General features: G+C 36.3%; 1 protein-coding gene across 3 annotated transcripts in view; it reads left to right on the top strand.

Annotated features, from left to right (window-relative positions):
* The window catches only part of ATG2B (autophagy related 2B), a 147,488-nt gene that overhangs the window by 89,988 nt on the left and 35,992 nt on the right, over positions 1–21,508 (top strand). For all 3 annotated transcript variants that reach the window (XM_027849045.1, XM_027849044.1, XM_027849046.1), the window contains exons 15-23: positions 85–358; positions 2,065–2,167; positions 2,690–2,885; positions 3,370–3,512; positions 14,370–14,527; positions 16,162–16,334; positions 17,027–17,177; positions 18,691–18,887; positions 21,064–21,144. In XM_027849045.1, the coding sequence (XP_027704846.1) occupies positions 85–358; positions 2,065–2,167; positions 2,690–2,885; positions 3,370–3,512; positions 14,370–14,527; positions 16,162–16,334; positions 17,027–17,177; positions 18,691–18,887; positions 21,064–21,144 (1,476 nt within the window). The remainder of the gene's footprint in view (positions 1–84; positions 359–2,064; positions 2,168–2,689; positions 2,886–3,369; positions 3,513–14,369; positions 14,528–16,161; positions 16,335–17,026; positions 17,178–18,690; positions 18,888–21,063; positions 21,145–21,508) is intronic.

Genomic DNA, 21,508 nt, shown 5'->3' with positions numbered 1-21,508 from the left:
AGTATAGTTTCATATTATCTTCATGTATTATATCCATTAATTGAATTAGTATTTAACCTTTTAAAAAATATTTTTGTGTTCTAGCACAAAGCTTTCACAGAAGTTTTTCTGGATGATTCACATACTCCTCCAAATTGTCAGATATCTATACAAGTCACTACACCGGCATTAAACCTTGCTGTTCGCTTCCCAATACCGGACCTTCGATCAGATCAGGAAAGAGGACCTTGGTTTAAGAAGTCACTTCAAAAGGAGATCCTTCATTTAGAATTCAACAATATGGAATTTAAGACTGAGTTTATAGGAGGATCATCTCCAGAGCAAATTAAATTGGAGCTTACCTTTAGAGAGCTATTTGGTAAGATTTTAATGTGCCAGGCAATCTAAAACTGGTGAAAAAAGAAATTATTCATCTAAAAAATGCCCCCAAAATGTTCTCCTCCCCAGGATTTTATTAAAGTATACAATAAAGAGAAGAGATTACATAATAGCAAAAATATTTCTTCAGTGACAGAGTGATTCAGGCTACAAACTGTAGGGCCGAGCTGGCTTATTAATGACAATTTAATTCAGTTCAACATGATTTTATATTGTTAGCCCTGTGGGAGTTTTTTTTAAAACAGTGTTCATTTTCATTTTTAAAAAAATGTCTTAAACTATTCTTGGTAAGAGACTCCATTGCAGATCAGAATCTACTAGTAGAGATCATAAGAGTTTACCTTGTATAATTTGCGGACTATTTTCTATGAATATACCCATCATCCTGCTATTGCCTCCTTGCCCTCACTCAAGGTTTTCCAGAATTTCCTACTGAAATCTTTGAAAGGCCTTCCTTACTTCAGGGATTTTATTATGGTTCTCTTTTGCAAGAATTCAGGGACTTAAATTTGAGCACTCTTGGTAGTCTCATCAGTTTGTAGAAATAAATTATAACTCTTCCTCCAAAAAATAAAAATGGCTTGATTCCTCAAGCTTTCGTTTTATGGAGCCTTCTGTATTCACATTTTGTTGATAACTACTGGTAAAAATAAACAAGAAAACAATTCTGTAATTTATATTTTATATCTCTGATTTGTGATTTATAGACACTTATATTAGCTTCATCTGTTAGAACATTTTAAAATAAATTTCTGAAGGATATTAATTCCTGCAACTTTATTTAAATAGCATTGTTTGCTCTTAGAAAAATTCTAGATGTTTAAACTTTTTAAATTGATATTAGAGGAGACTTGTATTTTATAAAACTTATCTTGATTCTAATGTTAAAATGTTTCTTTTGACCTTTCCCATATTTCTATGGTTATTTTTAACCTACAAATTTTTTTTTCTTAAATTTTTTAAACCTAGCTTAAAAAATGCCTATAGTCATAGGCCCTAGGTTCTGTATCAAATGGATAGGGCTATATGGTGTGTAGTGACAGATGAAGCTTTGTTTCATGGCTTGTGATCTGAATCTTTAAAAACAAAATAACTACCTTCTCCAGATGGAGAAGAATGAGACATTATTATCTTTTAGGGATTATATTGTTTTCTTACTGCATTTAGCAAATGCCCGAAAATTATAGAAGGTTCTAATTTATCGAATTTGCCATTTTAGTTAATAAAAATTTAATGTTTTTTCTTACTTGCTTCCAAGGCTTTTTGATATATTAATAACTTAATAAAATTTTTTTTATTTTTTTTTATACTGTAAAGAGACAATCTGTTAACAATATTTTTTTTTATTTTAAGCAGTTGGGGTTAAGTGATTTACCCAAAGTCACATAGCTAGTATTATGTATCTGAGGCCAAATTTGAACTCGGGTCCTCTTGACTCCAGGGCTAGTGCTCTATCCACTGTGCCACCTAGCTGCCCCTGTTAATAGTATTTTTTTTAAAAAGATTAATTTATAAAACTGACTTAAAGAAATCCTTCTGTTAGTCACATTTCATGAACATAGATTAGCCATCCTTCTGCTTAATCCTATCTGTGTGTAACCCATGTATGAAACATGAATATAGTATCTCTTTGATGTACTTTACTTTATGTATTTTGATTTATTAAGCTTTTAACACATTTTTTAGGCTCATTCCAAGAAGATAAAGGAGAACCATTAGTTAAGTTTTTTCAAGTGTCAAGTGGAATAGATGGAGATATAACATCATCAGATGACTTTGATTGGCCACGGTAAGTAAGCAGTAATTCACAATTTCTAGGATTGTTGGATTTTACTTTTAAAAGAAGCATAAGTACTATTTTTGGCTAATGTTTTACATCTTGAATATTTATTAAGAATGCTTTTGTGGATCCAGTATCTTCTTGATATGAATGTTCTTCCTGGCAGTGGAGATTACAGCTGATTAATACCTTTTAATTTTGTTTGATTCTTTTGTCCATATCCTCCATATGTTTTTTTTTTTTTTAAAATAAGGGCTCCATCTAGCATATGGTAGACCTTCTTTTAGTTTTTTTTTTCTCATTTAATAGGTGCCAGTACAGTGTATTCCTTATGTTTTCCCTTGTTCTTAATACATAACCAGTCTGCCTCCTTTTCTGATCATATATCTTTTGGATTTTATCTTTTACATTATGTCTTATATGCAAGTAATTGTTGGTAACATTATGCAGCCTTTTTAGTAGTGCATAAGGAATATCTTCATATTTAAATTTTCTTTTAATAAATGAATTTCTATATTTTTTGACTACTAGGATTGTACTGAAAATTAACCCACTAGCTATGCATTCCATTTTGGAGAGAATAGCAGCGGAGGAAGAAGAAGAGAGTGATGGTCACTTTCAGGAGGAAGAAGAAGGAGGAGCTCATTCTCTGAAAGATGTTTGTGATTTAAGAAGACCAGAGCCATCTCCTTTTTCTTCTCGTAGAGTAATGTTTGAAAATGAACAGGTAATATAAGGGAAAAGGAAACTTTTATTTTCCAAATGAAATAAAGGATTGCTCTAATTCTCTAATTAAAACAAAAATTTTTATTCCATATTTTAAGCAAGGATTTAAGAATTAGTAATGCTATTTGTTTTCATTTGGTATTTTGTTTTCTAAATAAAGTATATTTTCCTGGTCATCCCAAACCCAGAAATGAATGAAAATGTAATCATAGATTTAGGATTATAGATTTAGGTTTGAAAGGGACTTCAGAGGTCACTGTGTCCAACTTCTTCAATGATGAAGAAATGGAGGCTCATGGAGATGTGACTTTTCCAAGGTTACGTAGATAGTAAGAAGCAGAGTTGGTATTTTAACCCAAGTCCTATGACTAAATCCAGAAATCTTTCCATTTCCTCTTACTGCCTTCCAGTATTATTATGCAATCAGAATGATTTGTTTTATGTTTTTTTTTTTTCACTAAACCTAAAATTGACTTATTCTTTAGATGGTAATGCCAGGTGATACAGTGGAGATGACAGAGTTTCAAGACAAAGCAGTCAGCAACTCTCACTATGTATTGGAACTTACATTACCAAATATTTACTTAACGTTGCCAAATAAAAATTTTTATGAGAAGCTCTACAATAGGTAAGTATTAAAGCATTAAACTGAACCTGTGTCTTTAGTCAGTATGATCCTAAGACTTCATGTCTTATCCTAATTGGTTTTGTCTTAACTTCTTAATTTACTTTGTGTGGTAAGTATTAAGGAGCTTTCACCTTTGTGATATGTTCCCTCAGTTTCAATATGAAAATTTTGCCTCTTAAGGATTATTTTTGTAATTTGGATAGGCTAACATCAGATGCTGGTAGATAGTATAAACTGAATACTTCCATAAAGGAAGGTGCTTATGCTTAGTTAAAAAAAATGTCTTTGATTCAACTTATCTATAATACATAATGACAAAATTTTGGGTTGTATTCCAAACTATGGCTTATAAACAAAACTGCTTTTTCATTTGCTTCATTTGATCTCTGATTTCATCAGTGTGGATACTCCTTCCATTGGTACAGATCATGATTTTTCTTCTTTTGTGATTTTTATCCATATTTTCCTATAAATCCTTCATTGGTAATCCATCCAAAATGCTGCTGGTGTTACTTTACTTCTTTTATCATTATTTATATATTATTGTGCTGTGTTTGGCCTCACAGCTCAGGTTAGAACGTAGAACTGGGTTCAAGTATTTACAGAAAATTAGTACTCAGGAAACTAATACAGGCATAAGCTTTATTATTATATAGCATAGCAAGCAGGTTTTTTTTTTTAAAGTTTATACAGGGAATTAAATCCTTGGAAGGTGATGTAAATGAATTCACCAAGAAGAGTGCAAGGAAGGAAAGAGTAGGGGGATGGACGAGTATAGAACCTTGGGGTACACTCACAGTTAGGGAGCCTAATATGGATGATGAACCAGGAAAGAAGATGGAGGAGTTATTAGACAGGTAAAAAGAGAACCAGAAAAGCACATAGAGCAGAAAGGACCAGGAGAGAGGGTGGGTGATTGTCAATATCAAATACATTAGATAGGTTGAGAAGTGTGAAGACTAAACAAAGACTATCAGATTTGTTGATTAATATCATTCTTAACTTGAGAGAGAGTAATTTTCATCAAGTAATGAGGGTAGAAGTCAGATTTCAAAGGATTGTTACAGGGAAACTCAACAGTGTACAACTAGACCTACCAACTTGTCTGAGCAAACAGCTGAGTTAGTGAAAAGCTGTAGTAATGCGAAAGATATTATATACAGATGAAAAAACTTCACCTTGAACTATTTGTTATTTAAACAAATAAAAGTGCCTTAGTCAGCAAACTGCTACATTCTAGGCATTGCGCTAAGTGTTGAGGATGCAGATAAAAGCAAAAACAGTTGAGTCAAGGTGCTCATGGTTTAATGGCAGAGAAACATGTAAACCAACTATATACTAAGATGTCACACAACAGACAGACACACACACATCCTCTCTGTTACTCTCACTCTGGATAAATTGAAGTTAACTTCAAAGGGAACCACACTAGTGTTAAAGAGGATTGGTAAAAGCTTCTTGCAGAAGGTAGAATTTTAGCTGAGACTTGAAGGAAGCCAGGGAAGTCATGTGGTAGAGGAAAGGTAGGAATAGCAGTAAAGAGAAGAAAGAAGAGAAAAGAAAGTGAACTAGAAGAAGCATAGAGAATATCTGTGTTGGAGGAAATACATTTGTGAGGGCACTGGGGAAAAAGTTCACAAGATAGCTGTTGGAGAGAAAGATACCATGGCACAGAGGAAAAAAAAACCACAACTCTTTATTAATACTGAGACTTCATTAATACTGAGGAAAAAACAACCAAGATAACATTAACAACCACCAGTTTATAGAGCCTACTTTCTAATCTGTATAAAATCTTAGTGAGACTCATCTAAACCCAAATTGAATATATCATTGATGAGGGTATTTAGTAAGGCTTTTAAATGAGATATTCTACAATGAACTATACCCTTAACAATTCAAAATTTATTGACAGATGTACAAGATATCACTGTCCTTATTGTCCACTGTGGACAATCTGGCAGATAAAAAGACCACTGTAAAGTTCTCAGCTAGTAAGTTGTCTCCCCTTCATATATCAAAATTGTTCATGATTCCTTAAAAGACAAAATAGTATAGAAATAATCCTATTCTGCAACCTGTTGATCAAAAATCTCAGGTAAGGCACAAAACAGGGAGACACGTACGTGCCAAATGTGTATGCCACTGTGATAATGGAAATCCAGGGCAGAGTCCAACTGAAAGAAGGGTGTCCTGTTGATGTTTCTATTTGCAGATAAATATTCTATTGCATCAAACTTTGCAGAACTTTACAGAATCTCCTAGAAGAGATCCATAACCACATAAAAGAATGTGGCCTGACCGTGTACAAAGGAAAGATCAAGTATATGAAGAATGTCTCCTGCTCAGATTACAACATGTAGTTGAATGAACAAACCATAGAGGAGCAAAGTGGGTATAATCAGGTCACAGCACATAACCAGTGAGGAAATTTGAAGAAAAATAGTAAAAGGTACAATCAGGAAAATGTGTTATAGAGAAGATGAGCTGGTCATGTGTTAAGGTTTGACAAATGAACAGCCCAGGTGTTCTATAGGAGCGTGTGTTTTCAGGAGAAGGCAAAGAGGGCCTCTATCCAGTAGGCCTGAGTGGAGATCCTGTGGTGGATTTATGAGAGGACACATAGAAAAGTCACACAGAATAGGCAGGTATGGGTGGATTGTGATCTTCTACATTGTTGGAGGGAACATCCAAATCGAGGAGAACACAGACCCACATGAATATGGCCCAGCACAAAATTCAGATAATCTCTAAGAACAAGTGTTAAGCATGTAGAGACTCAACAGCAGCAGGTTAGCTACTAGACAATGAATTCTTAGGCCATGGCAACATAGGAAACAAAGAAAAATTTCATATATGTATTTACTTATTTTTAAGTTAATTATTTTATTTATTTTTAGTTTTTAACATTCACTTCCACAAGATTTTTGAGCTCTAAATTTTCTCCCCATCTCTCCCCACTCCAATGATGTGCATTCTGAATACTCCTTCCCTTCCATTTGCTCCATTTTTTTCAGTGAGCTTTTAGACCTCCTTTTCCATTGGCCAATTCTGCTTTTTAAGGCATTCTTCTCCTCATTGGCTTTTTGGACCTCCTTTGCCATTTGGGTTAGTCTATTTTTTAAGGTGTTATTTTCTTCAGTATTTTTTTGAGTCTCCTTTAGCAAACTGTTGACTCATTTTTTATGATTTTCCTGCATCACTTTCATTTCTCTTCCCAATTTTTCCTCTACTTATTTTATTTGCTTTTCAAAATCTTTTTTGAGCTCTTCCATGACCTGGGACTGATTCATATTTTTCTTGGAGGCTTTGGGTGTAGGAACTTTGACTTTGTTGTCTTCTTCTGGTTTTATGTTTTGATCTTCTTTTTCATCAAAGTAAGATTCTATAGTCTGAGTTTTTTTCTGCTGCCTGCTCATGTTTCCAGCCAATTACTTGAGTTTAAACTCTTTGTTAAGGTAGGAGTCAGCTTCCAATGTCGGGGGTATACTGTCTGAAGCTTCAGGGGTTTTGTGCAGCTGTTTTCAAAGATACTTCTAGGGACCCCTGTAAGTTTTCAGTTTTTCCAAGGTGGTATGATCAAAGGAGAGGTGTTTACTCCTTTCCTGACCTGTGCTCTGGTTTATGTGACCACAAGCACTCTTTTCTACCTTGGAACTGTGAGGAGGATTTCCTCTCCATTATTGCCACAAGCTCTGCTTATGCCAGTGCTCTCCTTGCCCCAGGACTGCCACCCAGAACTGCAACCCAGATCCAAGCACAGGCAAAGCAAGAGAATCCTGCTTCAGCACCAGCAAAGAGATCCCTGCAATGCCCCTCTGATCAGCTGCTCCATCCCCCCACTGTCTGTGGTCTGAGAACTCCAGAAGTGGTTACCGCTGTTGCTGCCGCCCTGGGACTACAGTAGGGCCAGGGCTGGACCATGCTCTTCTCTCACCCAGGTCTCACAGACCTTTCTCACTGACCTTCTAAGTTGTCTTTGGCATGTGTGGGTTGAGAAGCTTGGAAATTGCCACAGCTGCCTGTGATTCAGTCGCCCCAGGCCTGGGGTTTGCTGGGGACCCATCTTTGTCTGTGCAGCCCACGCTGAAGTGCCCTCTTCTCCCAGCCTGGCACAACAGACCTTTCCTAGTAACTGTCCAGGTTGCCTTGGGCTGTAAATTTGTTTCACTCTGTCTTTTTGTGGGTTCTGCTGCTCTAGAATTTGTTGAGAGTCATTTTTTACAAGAATTTGTAGGGGTTTGGGGGAGAGCTCAAGCAAGTCACTGCTTTTACTCCGCCATTTTGGCTCTACCCCGAAAAATTTTAAGCAGCTCTTATCTTCTACAGCTACTGACTTTTCACTAATGATGCCAGAAAACTGGGCAAAGGGTGCTAAGAATCAGACAGTTGCGGGTAATCTTTAAGTGTGATGTTCTTGTCTGATGAAATGGGACAGTTAGGTTTCACAGTGGATAGAACACTAGACCTGTAGTGACATCTGAGTTCAAATACAGCCTCAGATACTTAATAGCTTTTGTGCAAGTCACTTACCCTCTGCTTGCTTCAGTTTCCTGAAATGAGGATAATAATAGCATCTACTTCCCTGACTTGTTATTGTGAGGTTCAAATGAGATAATATTTGTAAAGCCTTTAGCACAGTGCCTAGCACATAGTAAGTGCCACATAAATGGTAGTAGTAGCTATTTTTAGTATAATATTTTTCAGCATTTTTTCCCATTTACATTCTTGTCTTTATAGTGTTTTTTTGGATCTGCTTACTTGTTTGAATCAGTCTTTTTATGCTTCTAGATCATCAGTCAGTTAGTCAGACAGTCATTAAACATTTATTAAGCACCTACAATGTTCCAGGCACTATACTAAGTGCTGAGAATACAAAAAGAGACAAAAGACAATCGTTACCCTTAAGAAGCTCACAATCTAATGGGGAAGCCAATAGGCAAACGAGGTGTATACAAGCAAGTTATATACAGGAAAACTAGGAAATAATTAACAGAGGAAAGGCACTAGATTTAGGAGGGGTTGGGAAAAGCTTCCTGCAGAAGATGGGATTTTAGTTAATACTTGAAGAAATCCAGGGAAGCCAGTTGATGGGAGATGAGGAAGGAGAGCATTTCAGCTGTGAGGCATAGTCTTCCCCAGAGCCAACAGATGGAATTTCTTGTTTGAGGAAGAGCCGGGAAGCCAGTGTTCTGGATTGAAGAGTTCATGGCAGGGAGTAAGGTGCTGTAAGACTGGAAAAGTAGGGGAGGGGATTAGTTTATGAAGGTTTTTGAATGCCAAATATAGGATTTTGTATTTGATCCTAGAAGCAATAGGGTTTGGAGAGAGGTGACATCATCCAACCTGCAGTTTAGGAAAATCACTTTGGTAGTTGAATGGAGAATGGATTAAACTGAAGAAAGATTTGAGGCAGGCAGGCCCACCAGCATGTTGCTTTTATAGTAGTCAAAGTATTAGGTGACAAGGGCCTCCAATAGGTTGGTGGCAGCATCAGAGGAGAGAAGGGAGCTTATTTGAGAGAGGTTATAAAGGTGAAATCTACAGGCCTTGGTAACAGATTATATGAAAGGGGGGAAGAGTGAGAGATAGGGAGGAATCAAGGATGACCTCTAGGTTGTGAGACTGGGAAGATGGTGTTACCCCCAACAGTAATAGGGAAGTTAGGAGATGGGGAGTGTTTAGGGGAGAAATAATGAGTAATGAGTTCAGTTTCAGAAATGTTGAGTTTAAGATATCTATAGAATCACATATGAAATTTAACAATAAGATAAACTGAGGCAATTCTCTGTGCAAGATATTTATTAACAGGAGAATGCAACCTGATAATAAAGGATGGGTCAAATGGTCCTGCTTCTGGCCAGAAGACCCTGAATTGAAGATACAACTCATTTTTATAAGCATAGGACAAAGGACAGGACAGAAGTCATGTAATTGGCCAGCGTTACAGAGGTGAGAGATTGTAATTGTTTACCTTAGAGAAAGTGGGGATAGCCCCTATGTGGGAAGAACCATTTCTTTCTATCTCTAAGGAATGTTTTTGTGAATTTTATGGATCCTAGCTGTATCCTGCGGTTATTAATAAGGACAGACTTACTGGTGACTGGCAAATTAGACAATGCCACCTTTTTTCTTCTTTTTTTTTTATGTTTTTTAAGCAATTGAGGTTAAGTGACTTACCCAGGGTCACACAGCTAGTAAGTGTCAAGTGTTTGGTCTGAGGCTGGATTTGAACTCAGGTCCTTCTGACTTCAAGGCCGGTGCTCTATCCACTGTGCCACCTAGCTGCTCCCAAGGCCATCTTTTTGAAAGATGGGACAAGGTCACACACAGACTTTGCAGGAAATGCTGAAACAATATTTTATGAGAATCTTGAGAATTTTTTTTTAACTAATAGCAGTTGTGGGAAAGCTTAAACTTGGTATCTAACTTTAGAAAGGAGAAGGCTGAACTTTAGTACACATAAGCTGCTTCTCCCAGAGGCAGAGAAGAGGAATATGGTTATAGAATAAAATCACTTCCAGAGTAAAATCAAATATAAAATACAAGATCAAGAATCAATTCTTTCTGCAAGGCATCAAGTTTGAAATGTTTGAAAGACAGTTGGAGATACAAGACTAAAGTTCGCTGGAGATTTTAGAGCAAGATAGGTGGACCTGAGAATCATCGGTATAGAGATGATAATTAAATCTATAGTTGCTGAGATCACCAAGTGAAATAATATAGAGGAGGAAGAGGGAACAGCCCAGAACAGAGCCCTGTAGGACACCCGCAGTGAATGGGCATGACCTGTATGAAGGTTCAACAAAGGAAGCTGAGAAGGAACAGTTGGAGGAGGTAGGTGGGAGGAGAAAGAAGAGAGTGATGTTCTGAACACCAGAGAGAAGGGAGCATCAAGGAGAAGAGAGTGATCAACAGTATCAGAAGCTGTAGAGGTCAAGAAGAATGTGGAATTAGAAAAGGCCATTGGATTTGGAAACTAAGAGATCATAAATAACTTCAGAGAGAGCGGTTGTAGTGGAATGAGAAAGTTGGAAGCCAGATTGTCGGGAATGAAGAAGAGAGTAAGAGGAGAGAAGTGGAGGCACGTAGTATAGATGACTTTTCGAGGACTTTGGCCACAAAAGACTGAAGAGGTACAGGGTAGTAGTTAGCTGGGATGGAATGATAGTGTGGGTTTTTTGAGGAGAGGGGAGACATGGACATGTATGATTGTAGGCAGTGGGGAAAGAACCAATAGACAGGGAAAGATTGACAGTGAGTGAGTGGGGGTGACAGAGGTAGTCTGTCAGAGGAAATGGAATGGAATGGGATCACTTAAGCAGGTAGAGAGGTAAGCCTTGGGAAGGAGTATGGCTTCTTCTTTGTGTGCTGTGGGGTGAAGGAGGAGAAAGTGGTAGAAGGTGCATTACTCCATATTATACCATGTACATATATGTTCCTATATATTATCCTATGCATACATACATACATGCATGCATACATACACACACACACATACAGTACACTATTGCTGTACAAGGTGAGGAAGAGGGGAGAAGAGGGAGCTCATGGTGAATGGACTCAGTTTTTTTCTGTAAAATATAAGACGTTCTCAGCTGAGAAGGTCAGGGATGAGGGAGCTACAGGAAGTTCGGGTAGAGATGAAAAGGTTTGGAAGTGCTACTGTGGAGAGTGGTATAGTGATTTGGTAAGGTGTAGAAGTATTGCCTAGCAGCAGTGGGGACCCAAAGTGGACCCAGTCAGAGTGATTCCATGATTTTGGCCATCTTTGTGAAACAGCAGGTGTATATGATAGTGGGAGTTATCCAAGGCTTAGACTTGGCAAGGCATAATTGGCAATATAAGTGAGCCAGGGACTCGAGAACATGACAGGTAGAGTTTAATTGGTTTACCAAAGGGTCAAGATTTGGAGAAAAGGAAAGAGGGGCTAGGGCAAGGGAGATAACCTGGAACAGAACTAAGGGGCCAGAGGATTGGAGATTATAGAATAGTATGGCTTGGTAAAGGTAAGTAGAGAAAGAGTTAAAAACCAGTAGATTTTGATCACGTAAAGGGATTTCAGAATTATTGAACATAGAGATGATGCATTTGTGGGTGTTAACAAGTTCATGGGAGTGATTAGGATGTTTGAGGTAAAGTCATCACGTTTGTTGTTTCTTATAGTAATATTTGATTTACATTCATCTACCACAATTTGTTTATCCCTTCCCCAGTTGGTAGATATCTTTGCTACCAAAAATGTGTTGCTATAAATATTTTTGTGTATGTATGGCCTTTTTTTTTGTTATTGGGCTTCTTTTGATAGTACATTAGTATCACCATTTTTTTACAACCCCTTCAACATTAATTATTCCTATCTTTTGCCATCTTTGCCAGTCTGCTAGGTGTGTGGTGAAACCTGTTTAGATTTGCATTTTTCTTATTATTAGTGATTTGGAACATTCTTTCATATGGTTATTAATAGTTTACATTTCTTTTGAGCACTGTGTGTTATCATCTTTTGAACATTTATCTGCCGGTATCCAATTTCAAGTTTGTAGATATTCTAAAGAGGCAATTAGATGATTCAGTGGTTAGAGTGTGGGAGCTGGGAGTCAGGAAGGCTTGAGCTCAAATCCAGTCTCAGACACTTCCTAGCTCTGTAACCGTGGGCAAGTCACTTAACCTCTGTCTGCCTCAGTTTCCTCATTTCTAAAATGGGGGTAATAAATGTATCTGCCTTTCAGAGTTGTTGCAAGGATAAAATGAGATACTATTTGTAAAGTGCCTTGCCAAACCTAAAGATCTATATAAATGCTAGCTATTCTTATTCTATTCTAAATAGCACCCTCAGCTTCCTTTTCTACCAACTTCGCTATCTGTGGTTGTATCCTAGAGTTCTGTCTTTGGGTCTCTTCTTATTTCTCTTGATACTCTTTTATTTGGTAATCTCATCAGCTGCCTTGGATTTAATTATCGCCTCTATTCAAGTGATGCTTTCTTTCCTGTTTTCTTTCCCAAGCAGCCATCCTTAGTTTCCACCTCCCTATTGGACGTTTTTCAAGTGGATGTCTATTAGACATCTCAAACTGAACATGTCCAAAACAGAACTTTCTCACCAGATCCTGTCTTCTTAATGTCTCTATTTCTATTAAGAGCATGATCATTTTTCCAGTTTCTGAGATTTCCAATTTCCACATTTTGCTCAACTTCTCATTCCTCCTTCCCTAGCATACTGATTTAGTTGCAAAGTCTTATTTCTGCCTCCACAATTTCTCTTGCAGGTTCTTTTTCTCTCTACTCCATCAGTCCCCTCATCTGGTGGAGGCCTTCAAAAACTCTTGCTTGGAATATTACAGTAAATAGCTTTCTAATTGGTCTTACTGTCTCATCTTTCTTCAATATATTCTCCACATGGTCATCAAAATAATTTTCTTAAAGGGCCAGTCTGACCGTGCCATCCCTTTATTCAGTAAAGTATAATGTCTCCCTATTACTTCTAGGATAAAGCATAAACTCTTTTTAGCATTTAAAGCTTTTCATAACTTGGCCTCTTCCTACTTTACAAGTCTCCTAACACATTCCTCCCCTTTACTTACCCTAAAGTTCTGCCATTTTGGTGTGCTTATTATTCCTTACAAAGGATGACTCCAGTTCCTATCTCCATACCTTAGATTTGTCACCAGTACCTGGAACTGTACTTTCCTCACCTCTTGGAATCTGTTTTCTTCAAGACCAAGCTCAAGCTTTCAATCATTTGTGCCCCTCTTTCCATTTGGGCAACTAGCCAAGTAACAGATATTTATTAAGAACCTTCAGTGTGCCAAACATTAGCACTACAGGTACTTCAATAACTAGAGACAGCTGTTGTTGAGTGGATAGAGTGTTGGACATGGAATCAGGAACATCTGAGTTCAAATTTGACCTTAGATACTTACTACCTATATGATTCTGGGCAAATCAGCTTCTATTTGCCTCACCTTCCTCATCTATAAAATGGGGATAATAATGGCATTTACCTCTTAGGCTTGTTGTGAGGATAAAATTACCTATTTATAAAGTGCTTTGAAAACCTTAAAGTGCTATGTAAGTGCTAGCTATTATTATATTTTACAAGAAGGTACTGGAAATTAAACAATCCTTGACCTCAGAGAGTTTATATTTTAACAAAAGAAACAACATATAGATTTTTAGGATTATACAAAACACATAGAAAGCAGGTACTAGGTAATTTTTGGGGGAAAGGAAAACACTAGTAGCTGGGTTAACCAGAAAAGGCCTCATGCAAAAAGCCTGAGTCTTTCTAAGTGATAATATGTCATATATTTAGACCTAGTTCCTTTATAAACTTCAAAATGGAGAAACATTGTTCTTAAAGTTAACATATCCATTAGAATAGAATTTTGAAGAGGACTTTGACTGATTCTCATCAAATTATTTAAGTATGAGTACATGCTGTCTGTCGGTACTATGCTAGATGGTACTTCACTCTGGCATTTTCTTGAAAATCTGAAGCAATGTCTCCTATTTTATTCCTTCATGTTCAGCATTAAAAAGTACTTATTAAATATCTGTACTAGCTATTCTGCCAGGGCTCTGAATACAAAGACAAAAGTGAAATAGTTCTTGCCCTCAAGGAACTTGGATTCTTAAGCAAACCATAGGAAATTAACTGCTAACATGCAGAACATACTACCTTTTTGTGATTCTCACTTACTTTTCTGATACTCACTTACTGATTCTCACTTTTTGGTCTGCTTTCTCATGCTTTTTTCTACCGTCATGTAAAACTTTATAAGGAAATGTATAGTTAATGTTTTTAGATGGAAGTATAATGCGATATTTAAAATTGTTATATCACTTTTATCTTTATAGGATCAGTAATGACTTGCTCCTCTGGGAACCAACAGCTCCTTCACCTGTGGAAACATTGGAAAATATTTCATATGGTATTGGGCTCTCAGTAGCCAGTCAGCTGATTAATACCTTCAACAAAGATAGTTTTAGTCAATTTAAATCTACAGTTCATTATGGTAATATACCTTAAAATAATTCTTAAATTGAACCTGCATAATATAGTATCACAACTTGGGAAAGTCATGAGTAACTTACATTTTTATTTATAAAATTTAAAGTCTTGCTGCTTTGCCTACTGATTTCTATTTTTTTCCTCTAAAATGTAAATTGGTACCTCTTCTTCCTAATTTATATAATATTAGAGAGTTATTTGAAGGTACTGAGAGGGTAAGTGACTACCAGTGTACACACTGCTTTGATGTATCAGAGGCAGGGTATGAAAAATGTTTTATTTATTTATTTTTTTAAAAAACTTTTCCAAAAAATGTGTCATTTATTTATTTAGTCATTTATCTATCTGTCTTTATATCTAGCTATCTATCTATTTTTCAATATTAACTTTTATAAAATCTTAAGTTTCAAATTTTTCTCTCCCTTCATCTCTCCCTCCCTCCTTTCCTTTCTCCCTCCCCAACATGCAATCTGATATCGGCTATACGTGTACAATCATATTAAACATATTTCCACATTAGTCATGTTGTGAAAGAAGAATTAGAACAAAAGGGAAAAATCACGAGAAAGGAAAAAAAAAACAAAAAAAAGAGAAAATAGTGTGCTTCGATCTGCATTCAGACTCCATAGTTTTTTCTCTCGATGTGGATAACATTTTCCGTAATGAGTCTTTTGGAATTGTTTTAGATCATTGTTGGTCATTGCACAATGTTGCTGTTACTGTATACGGTGTTCTCCTGGTTTTGATCACTTCACTTAGCATCGAACCTAGGTCTTTCTAACCCAAAGGCCAACTGTCTCATATTGCTTTTCCTGGTTATTTTTTAAAATAATTATTTATAAAGGAACTATACAAGTGTTTCTGTTTATTTTCTTTAGATAATCTGTATTTCTAAAGTGATAGTATACTAATAATGGATAAAATTTTTTGAAGTTCAGTATTGAAAAGCTTAGCAGCTTAGCATACTGCCAGCACGTAGTAGATAAACATATTGATAGTGCTTTGCAAGTCTTAAAGCACCGTATAAATGCTGGTTATTACTATTAATATTATTAGATTTTTTAATAAATGTCTGTTGAAAAAAGCACAAAAGTGTATTTGTTTGTTGAGTTTTTCAAGCACCTATTTTAATTTCATTGGGGTTGGTATTCTCCCCACTAATACAAATTACAACCCAACAAGGGTTGCTGTGGGGGTGGGCTAGGTGGTGCTGTGGATAGAACACCTACATTGGAGTCAGGAGGACCTGAGTTCAAATATGGCCTTGGACACATAATACTTACTAGCTGTGTGACTTGGGGCAAGTCACTTAACCCTAATTGCCTCACAAAAAAAAAAAGAGTTGCTGTGGCTAACATATTCATCATTCTGTGGCTGACTTAATGGCCCTCATACACATAAGCCCATGCATATAGGCTTGCTAGTCCTCAGATGCACAGTTCCATACATATAGGTTTTCATATGGGTAAGACCTGGGAGAGTTTGTCCTCTGCTGTCATACCATTTGTGAACCCAGAGAGACCTTTATATCTTAATGAGATATTAAAAAAGGACATTGTGGATAATATTCTTGTTTTAATAGTTATAAAACCAATTATTTAAATAAATTATCAGAACTTTTTGGTTAATTTCTTATAGATGATGAGAGTGGATCTGAGGAGGAGACTTTGCAGTATTTTTCCACAGTTGATCCAAACTATCGTTCTCGTAGGAAAAAAACCCTCGAATCTCAGAACAAGAACTCTCAGAGTTTTCTCTCTGTTCTTCTGAACATTAATCATGGATTAGTAGCAGTATTCACAGATGTAAAGGTAAGAATTCATAAGAGAAAAGGACTTACGAAATCAATTCTACTCTTAATCTGCCAAAGGTAATTCTGTTCCATAAATTGTTATTTGGATCCTACTCTGTGCAAGGTACTGTAAATAATGTATTTGGGAAGATCAGCATTATTTAGTCTTATTTTGATTCAAGATAGGCATTCTGTAATAGTTATGAATGAGTTCAAATGCAATTCAAATAAATATGCACTTAAAAAACCAGAATATAAATTAGCAGACTCAAAACAAATGCAGAACACTTGAAAATTATCAGAGAAATAGATTTAAATGTTAAAAACCCCCATACAAGGGACAAAACTAAGAGTTGATATTTTTGAAGACTAACAATTGGTAAACCATTATCTAACCTTGTCAATAGAGTTGTAAACCAAAGACCAGCTATATAAACGTGTTATGTTAATTACTTTTGGCTTCATGTATCTGGATAATAATAACAAGAAGCTGTGTTACCCTACCATGAAGGATGATGACCATGGTAGTATTTAGCAAATAATACAAGTAGAACTTAATTTTTAATGCCAGAGTACATTTAATTCAAGATATGATCACTTGAATGTGAGATTTCAAATTTTCCTAGTATTCTAAGTAGATATCCTTTTGTCATAAAATCCCTTTTTTTCAGCTAATTCCTAACCTTTGTGCTTTTCTGGTCTCCCCATTAGCAAGATAACAGAGAGATGTTGGAAAGTAAGCATGGTGAATTCTGGTTAGAGTTCAATAATGCTTCATTATTTTTCGTGACAAAATATGAAGGTTTTGAAGATAAACACTATATCTGTCTTCATTCCAACAGCTTCAGTTTACATCACCAAGGTAGGAAGAATATAAAACATTTATTGGTATTTGTTTTGAGAGTTTTAAAAAATTTCTTTTTCAGTTACAAGTTTTTTTTAGGGAATCCTTTTAGGACTTAGCATAAAATGGTCTCTGATACAGGCACCTCAAAATCAGCATATTACAGAAGCTGCCCTAGTGGTCCTCTAGACTAGCGCTTCTTTAAACTGTGGGTCAGGACCTTATATGGGGTCTCAAAAAATTTGTAACTGTAAAAGTTTCTGAACTCGCAAGAACCAAAAATTAATTAAAAATCAAATGCACTTCCCCTTGTTGCATTGAGCAACTTCACTGCAGCCTTGGTTCCAAACATAAAGCACACACACTTTACACTGTGCATGCCCTCAGGCCACAAAATGGCAACAAACAGCTGCCAAAACTGAAAAGAAATTGCAAATGGAAAAAGCTTAAGAAGCCCTGATTTAGATCAACCTCCCATTTTAACTGTGAGCAAACTAAGACCAAAATGACAAATTGACTTGCTCAGTGTCATACAAATAGTAAGTTGTAGAACAGTGATTTCTAAAACTGAACTTATTTTGTTATTTACCTTGGCGGCACTACCATTCTCCTAGTCATTCATTATCAAAGTCAGCTCAAAGTCATCAATTTTATAATCCAGTCTATTTTCACCAGATCCTGAGGAGTCTATTTCCACAACACTTTTCACTTTTTCTCTTCCTTTTGACCCAATTTCAGAATTTAGTCAAGAACTGTGTTACTTCTTGTCTGAACTGTTCTATCAGCCTTCTAATTGGTCTCCTTCCTTCAGCCCTCTTTTCAGTTCATCCTGTACCCAGCTGCTAAAAGACCTAATGCACCAGTCTGACCATGATAGTCCCTTGCTGAAAAAACCTTCAGTAACACCTTGCTTACTGTAATTCAAAATATAAATCCTTTAGCCTGGAACTTCAGATGGTTCCTGCCTCTCTTCACAACTTATTTTACTTTATTACTTTTCATATACTTTATATTCTAGCCAAACTACCACTATCTGTTTCTTCTGTAACCTCCTTAAGGGTTATATTTGTTCCACCTTATCATAGTACTTTGTATCTATCAGTCACTTAATAAATGTTTGCTAGAAGGTTGTAGTTCTTAAGGGATGTGTTCTCTTATTATTAATTAAATCCCCAGTTGCACAATTCTTTTTTTTTTTCTTTCAGTTTGAACTTTGTTATGTTTTGGTTGTCTATTTGTCTTACCACAGTTATCTCTAAGAGGTACATAGCCTACATACTTAATGTCACTCTGATGTATAATCTCCCTTCATTCATCATTATATTGTATTGAATAGAAGCAAAGGATCTTTTATTATGTATTACCCAAGTCCATGAACAAATCTGAAGTATTTCTTGTACTCCAAAATATTTTTTGAGGGTATTTAAGAACTTTTCTTCAATTTGTTCATTGTCTTTTTGATAGGTTTTGATTTTTCTTATGAAAATTAAGAAAGTATTATTAAATATTTTCACCTCTAATATGAACATAGGCATGGTAGATGGAGTGATTCTTCCTGTTGAAGTACGACTTCCCACTCCAACTCGCCCACATTGGTTGGAACCTATAATTTATTCATCAGAAGAAGATGGTCTTAGTAGAACTTCAGATGGTGTTGGAGGAGACTCTTTAAGTATGTTGTCTGTTGCTGTTAAAATCCAGTCTGATAAATCAGAGATGAATACGAAGGTTTGTATTTCATGGACATATTTAGTGTTTAACTGAGTCTGAGATTGTTAATCTTAAATTGATATTTATATAATGGAAACCTCATGCAGTTGTCAGTGTTGAAGGATGTACAAGTTCTGTGAAAGAGGAGGCAGTACCAAAGACATGGAAAGAATATTGGACTTTATTAATGCCTTAAAAAAGGCAAAGGAAAATATTGATTACCTCATATATCTATTTTCCATGTGTAACAAATCTTTATGAGAGTCATCTCTACACAAATCTAAGACATCTGAAATGTAAAGAACAAGCACATTTTCTCAAGTGAAAATCAATGGGTACCGCCTTTTTGCTATTTTATAATTAAATGAAAATTTAGAACATATAAGAACATGTCCTTGTTGTTTGTTCATTTGACTCAAGAGTACAAAATGCCATTTTATAGGCTTTATTGCAAGGTGTCTTCCATCCATGCATTATAACTATTTTAGATTCTTTAGTGATAACAACAGAAATAACCCTGTTCAGTGATCATTGATATCAGGTAAAGCAAAAAACAGGGAGTTCTAAACTTGCCAAAAATGTTCACCACTTTGAAAGAAGAAATCCAGCTTACAGTCCAACTTGATGAGGGATTCTGTGTGGATGGTGTAGACTTCCATCTGCTCCTGTCCACAGATGACATGGAACTGATTGTATAAAGCCTTGGAACATTGTTGAAACTCCTTAAAGAGAATTATAATTCTTCAAAAGAGTTTGGCCTATCTACAGAGGCAAAACAATGTGGATGGAGAAGTTCCCAGATTAAAACATACATAGGATGGAAAACCTATAGAGCTTGTCCAGATATAAATATCTGGCATAGACATTGCAGATGGATAAGTTAAGCCCAGAGTTGAAGATGGAGAGAAGAACAAGCTAATTATATATAGTGCTTACTGTGTTCCAGATATTGTGCTAAACACTTTACAATTATACTTATTTCATCCTCACAGTGACCCTTGCAGTAGGTGTTAGTCTTATCCCCATATTACAGATGAGAAAACTGAGTCAGGGAGAAGTTAAGTGGCTTGCTAGGGGCACACAGCTAGTATATGGCTGAGGTTGGATTTGAACTCGGGTTTTCCTGACTCTTGTCCTGTGCTTTATCCATTGTGAGATTTAGTTGCACAGAGGGCAATGGGAGAGGAACAGTGTAGGTGTGAGCAGGCTGCAACATATAAACTTTGAGGATATCCAAAGAAAAACAGGAATAAAATATGTCATCAAGAAATTACATGACATAGAGAAAATATAGGCTTGTTATGTATCAAAGACAAATGATAGGTGAATGGCCAATGGAAATTGGTAACCTCGAGATGTCGAGAGAAATCAAGGAAGACTTCTGGTAGGTGAGGTGCCTATGGGATACTTATGGGGATATATGGGGTACTTATGGGATGATATGGAAAAGAATCGTCATACAAGACAAACAGGTGTGGATGGGTTGCAATTTATATGGTTGGAAGGAATTTCTGAATCAGTGGGGTTGAAGAGGTTTGGAGGTGCTATGACCCTGAGAATGTCAAGGCAGTGTCACCTGGAGTGAATTCACACACTCAGACCTCTTAGTCAAGTGGCAGAAAGTTTATTGTAACACTTCAGCAAAAGTGGGCAAGTATCCTTAGGGAACCTGCAAACTAGTGAGGACAGTGTTGGAGCTTTTATGGAAAAGGGACAAGAGAAAGGAATGCCAGAAATGCTAATTAGGTAATCTAGGGGTCCAGGTGTCTTTGGAAGCTATGGATGGGGAAATTCAAGGAGTCTGCAGAGATAACTTTGTTAATACCAGACATTAAGGGAGTTGTCAGAGGTATGAATCCTGGGGATCTGGCACAAGGGAGAGTCCTTGGGCCAGGAACTCCTCTGTTCTGATAAGAGAATGTTCAACAGCAAGATAAAATTTTCTCATAGGGCAGGGGCCTACCTGAGGCTTCCAGAGATGTGATCTTACAGCCGGAGCCCAAGCACCTCATCAGAGTCACAGATTCATTTGAGTATAATGGGACACACACCCACACACACACACAGACACACCCACACACACACAGACACAGACACACACACTGTCTCTCTCTCAGAAAAAATATTTGAATTAGCTATATAATGCTGGTAAAGGTTATGATTTTAACTCCTTTTGAAATTTTTTCCTATATAGGAATTTCTCATAGCAGTGGGACTCAAAGGAGCTACTCTCCAGCACAAAGTACTTCCTTCTGGACTTAGCTGGCATGAACAGGTTAAATTACTATAAGTTATTCTTTGTCATTTAAACTCATTTGATTTCTGAACATTTTAAAACACAGGCTCTTTCTTTGTAATTTGTCCTTTTTATTGTAATAACTTTAGTATCATTCTTTTTTTGTGACCATGGGATATTTCCATATTATCACCATATTTAATAGATTTATAAAGTTTTATATTGTATGTTACCATCTAGCCAATTCTTCCATGTTAATAAAATATGATTTTTAATTTTTCAGTAGGAATTTGTGATATTAGCATTAATTTACTTATATAGTTATACCTTCCACATCATAGGGGGTTTAAGGCACCCCGGCGATCTGAAACATCCACGTAAAATTTTTTGGCTCTCCCTTTGT

Source organism: Vombatus ursinus, unplaced genomic scaffold, assembly GCF_900497805.2.
Source record: "Vombatus ursinus unplaced genomic scaffold, bare-nosed wombat genome assembly UNPS02007284.1, whole genome shotgun sequence".
NCBI classification, from domain to species: domain Eukaryota; kingdom Metazoa; phylum Chordata; class Mammalia; order Diprotodontia; family Vombatidae; genus Vombatus; species Vombatus ursinus.
The sequence above is the reverse complement of the archived record's forward strand: the minus strand, read 5'-3'. Positions and strand labels throughout refer to the sequence as shown.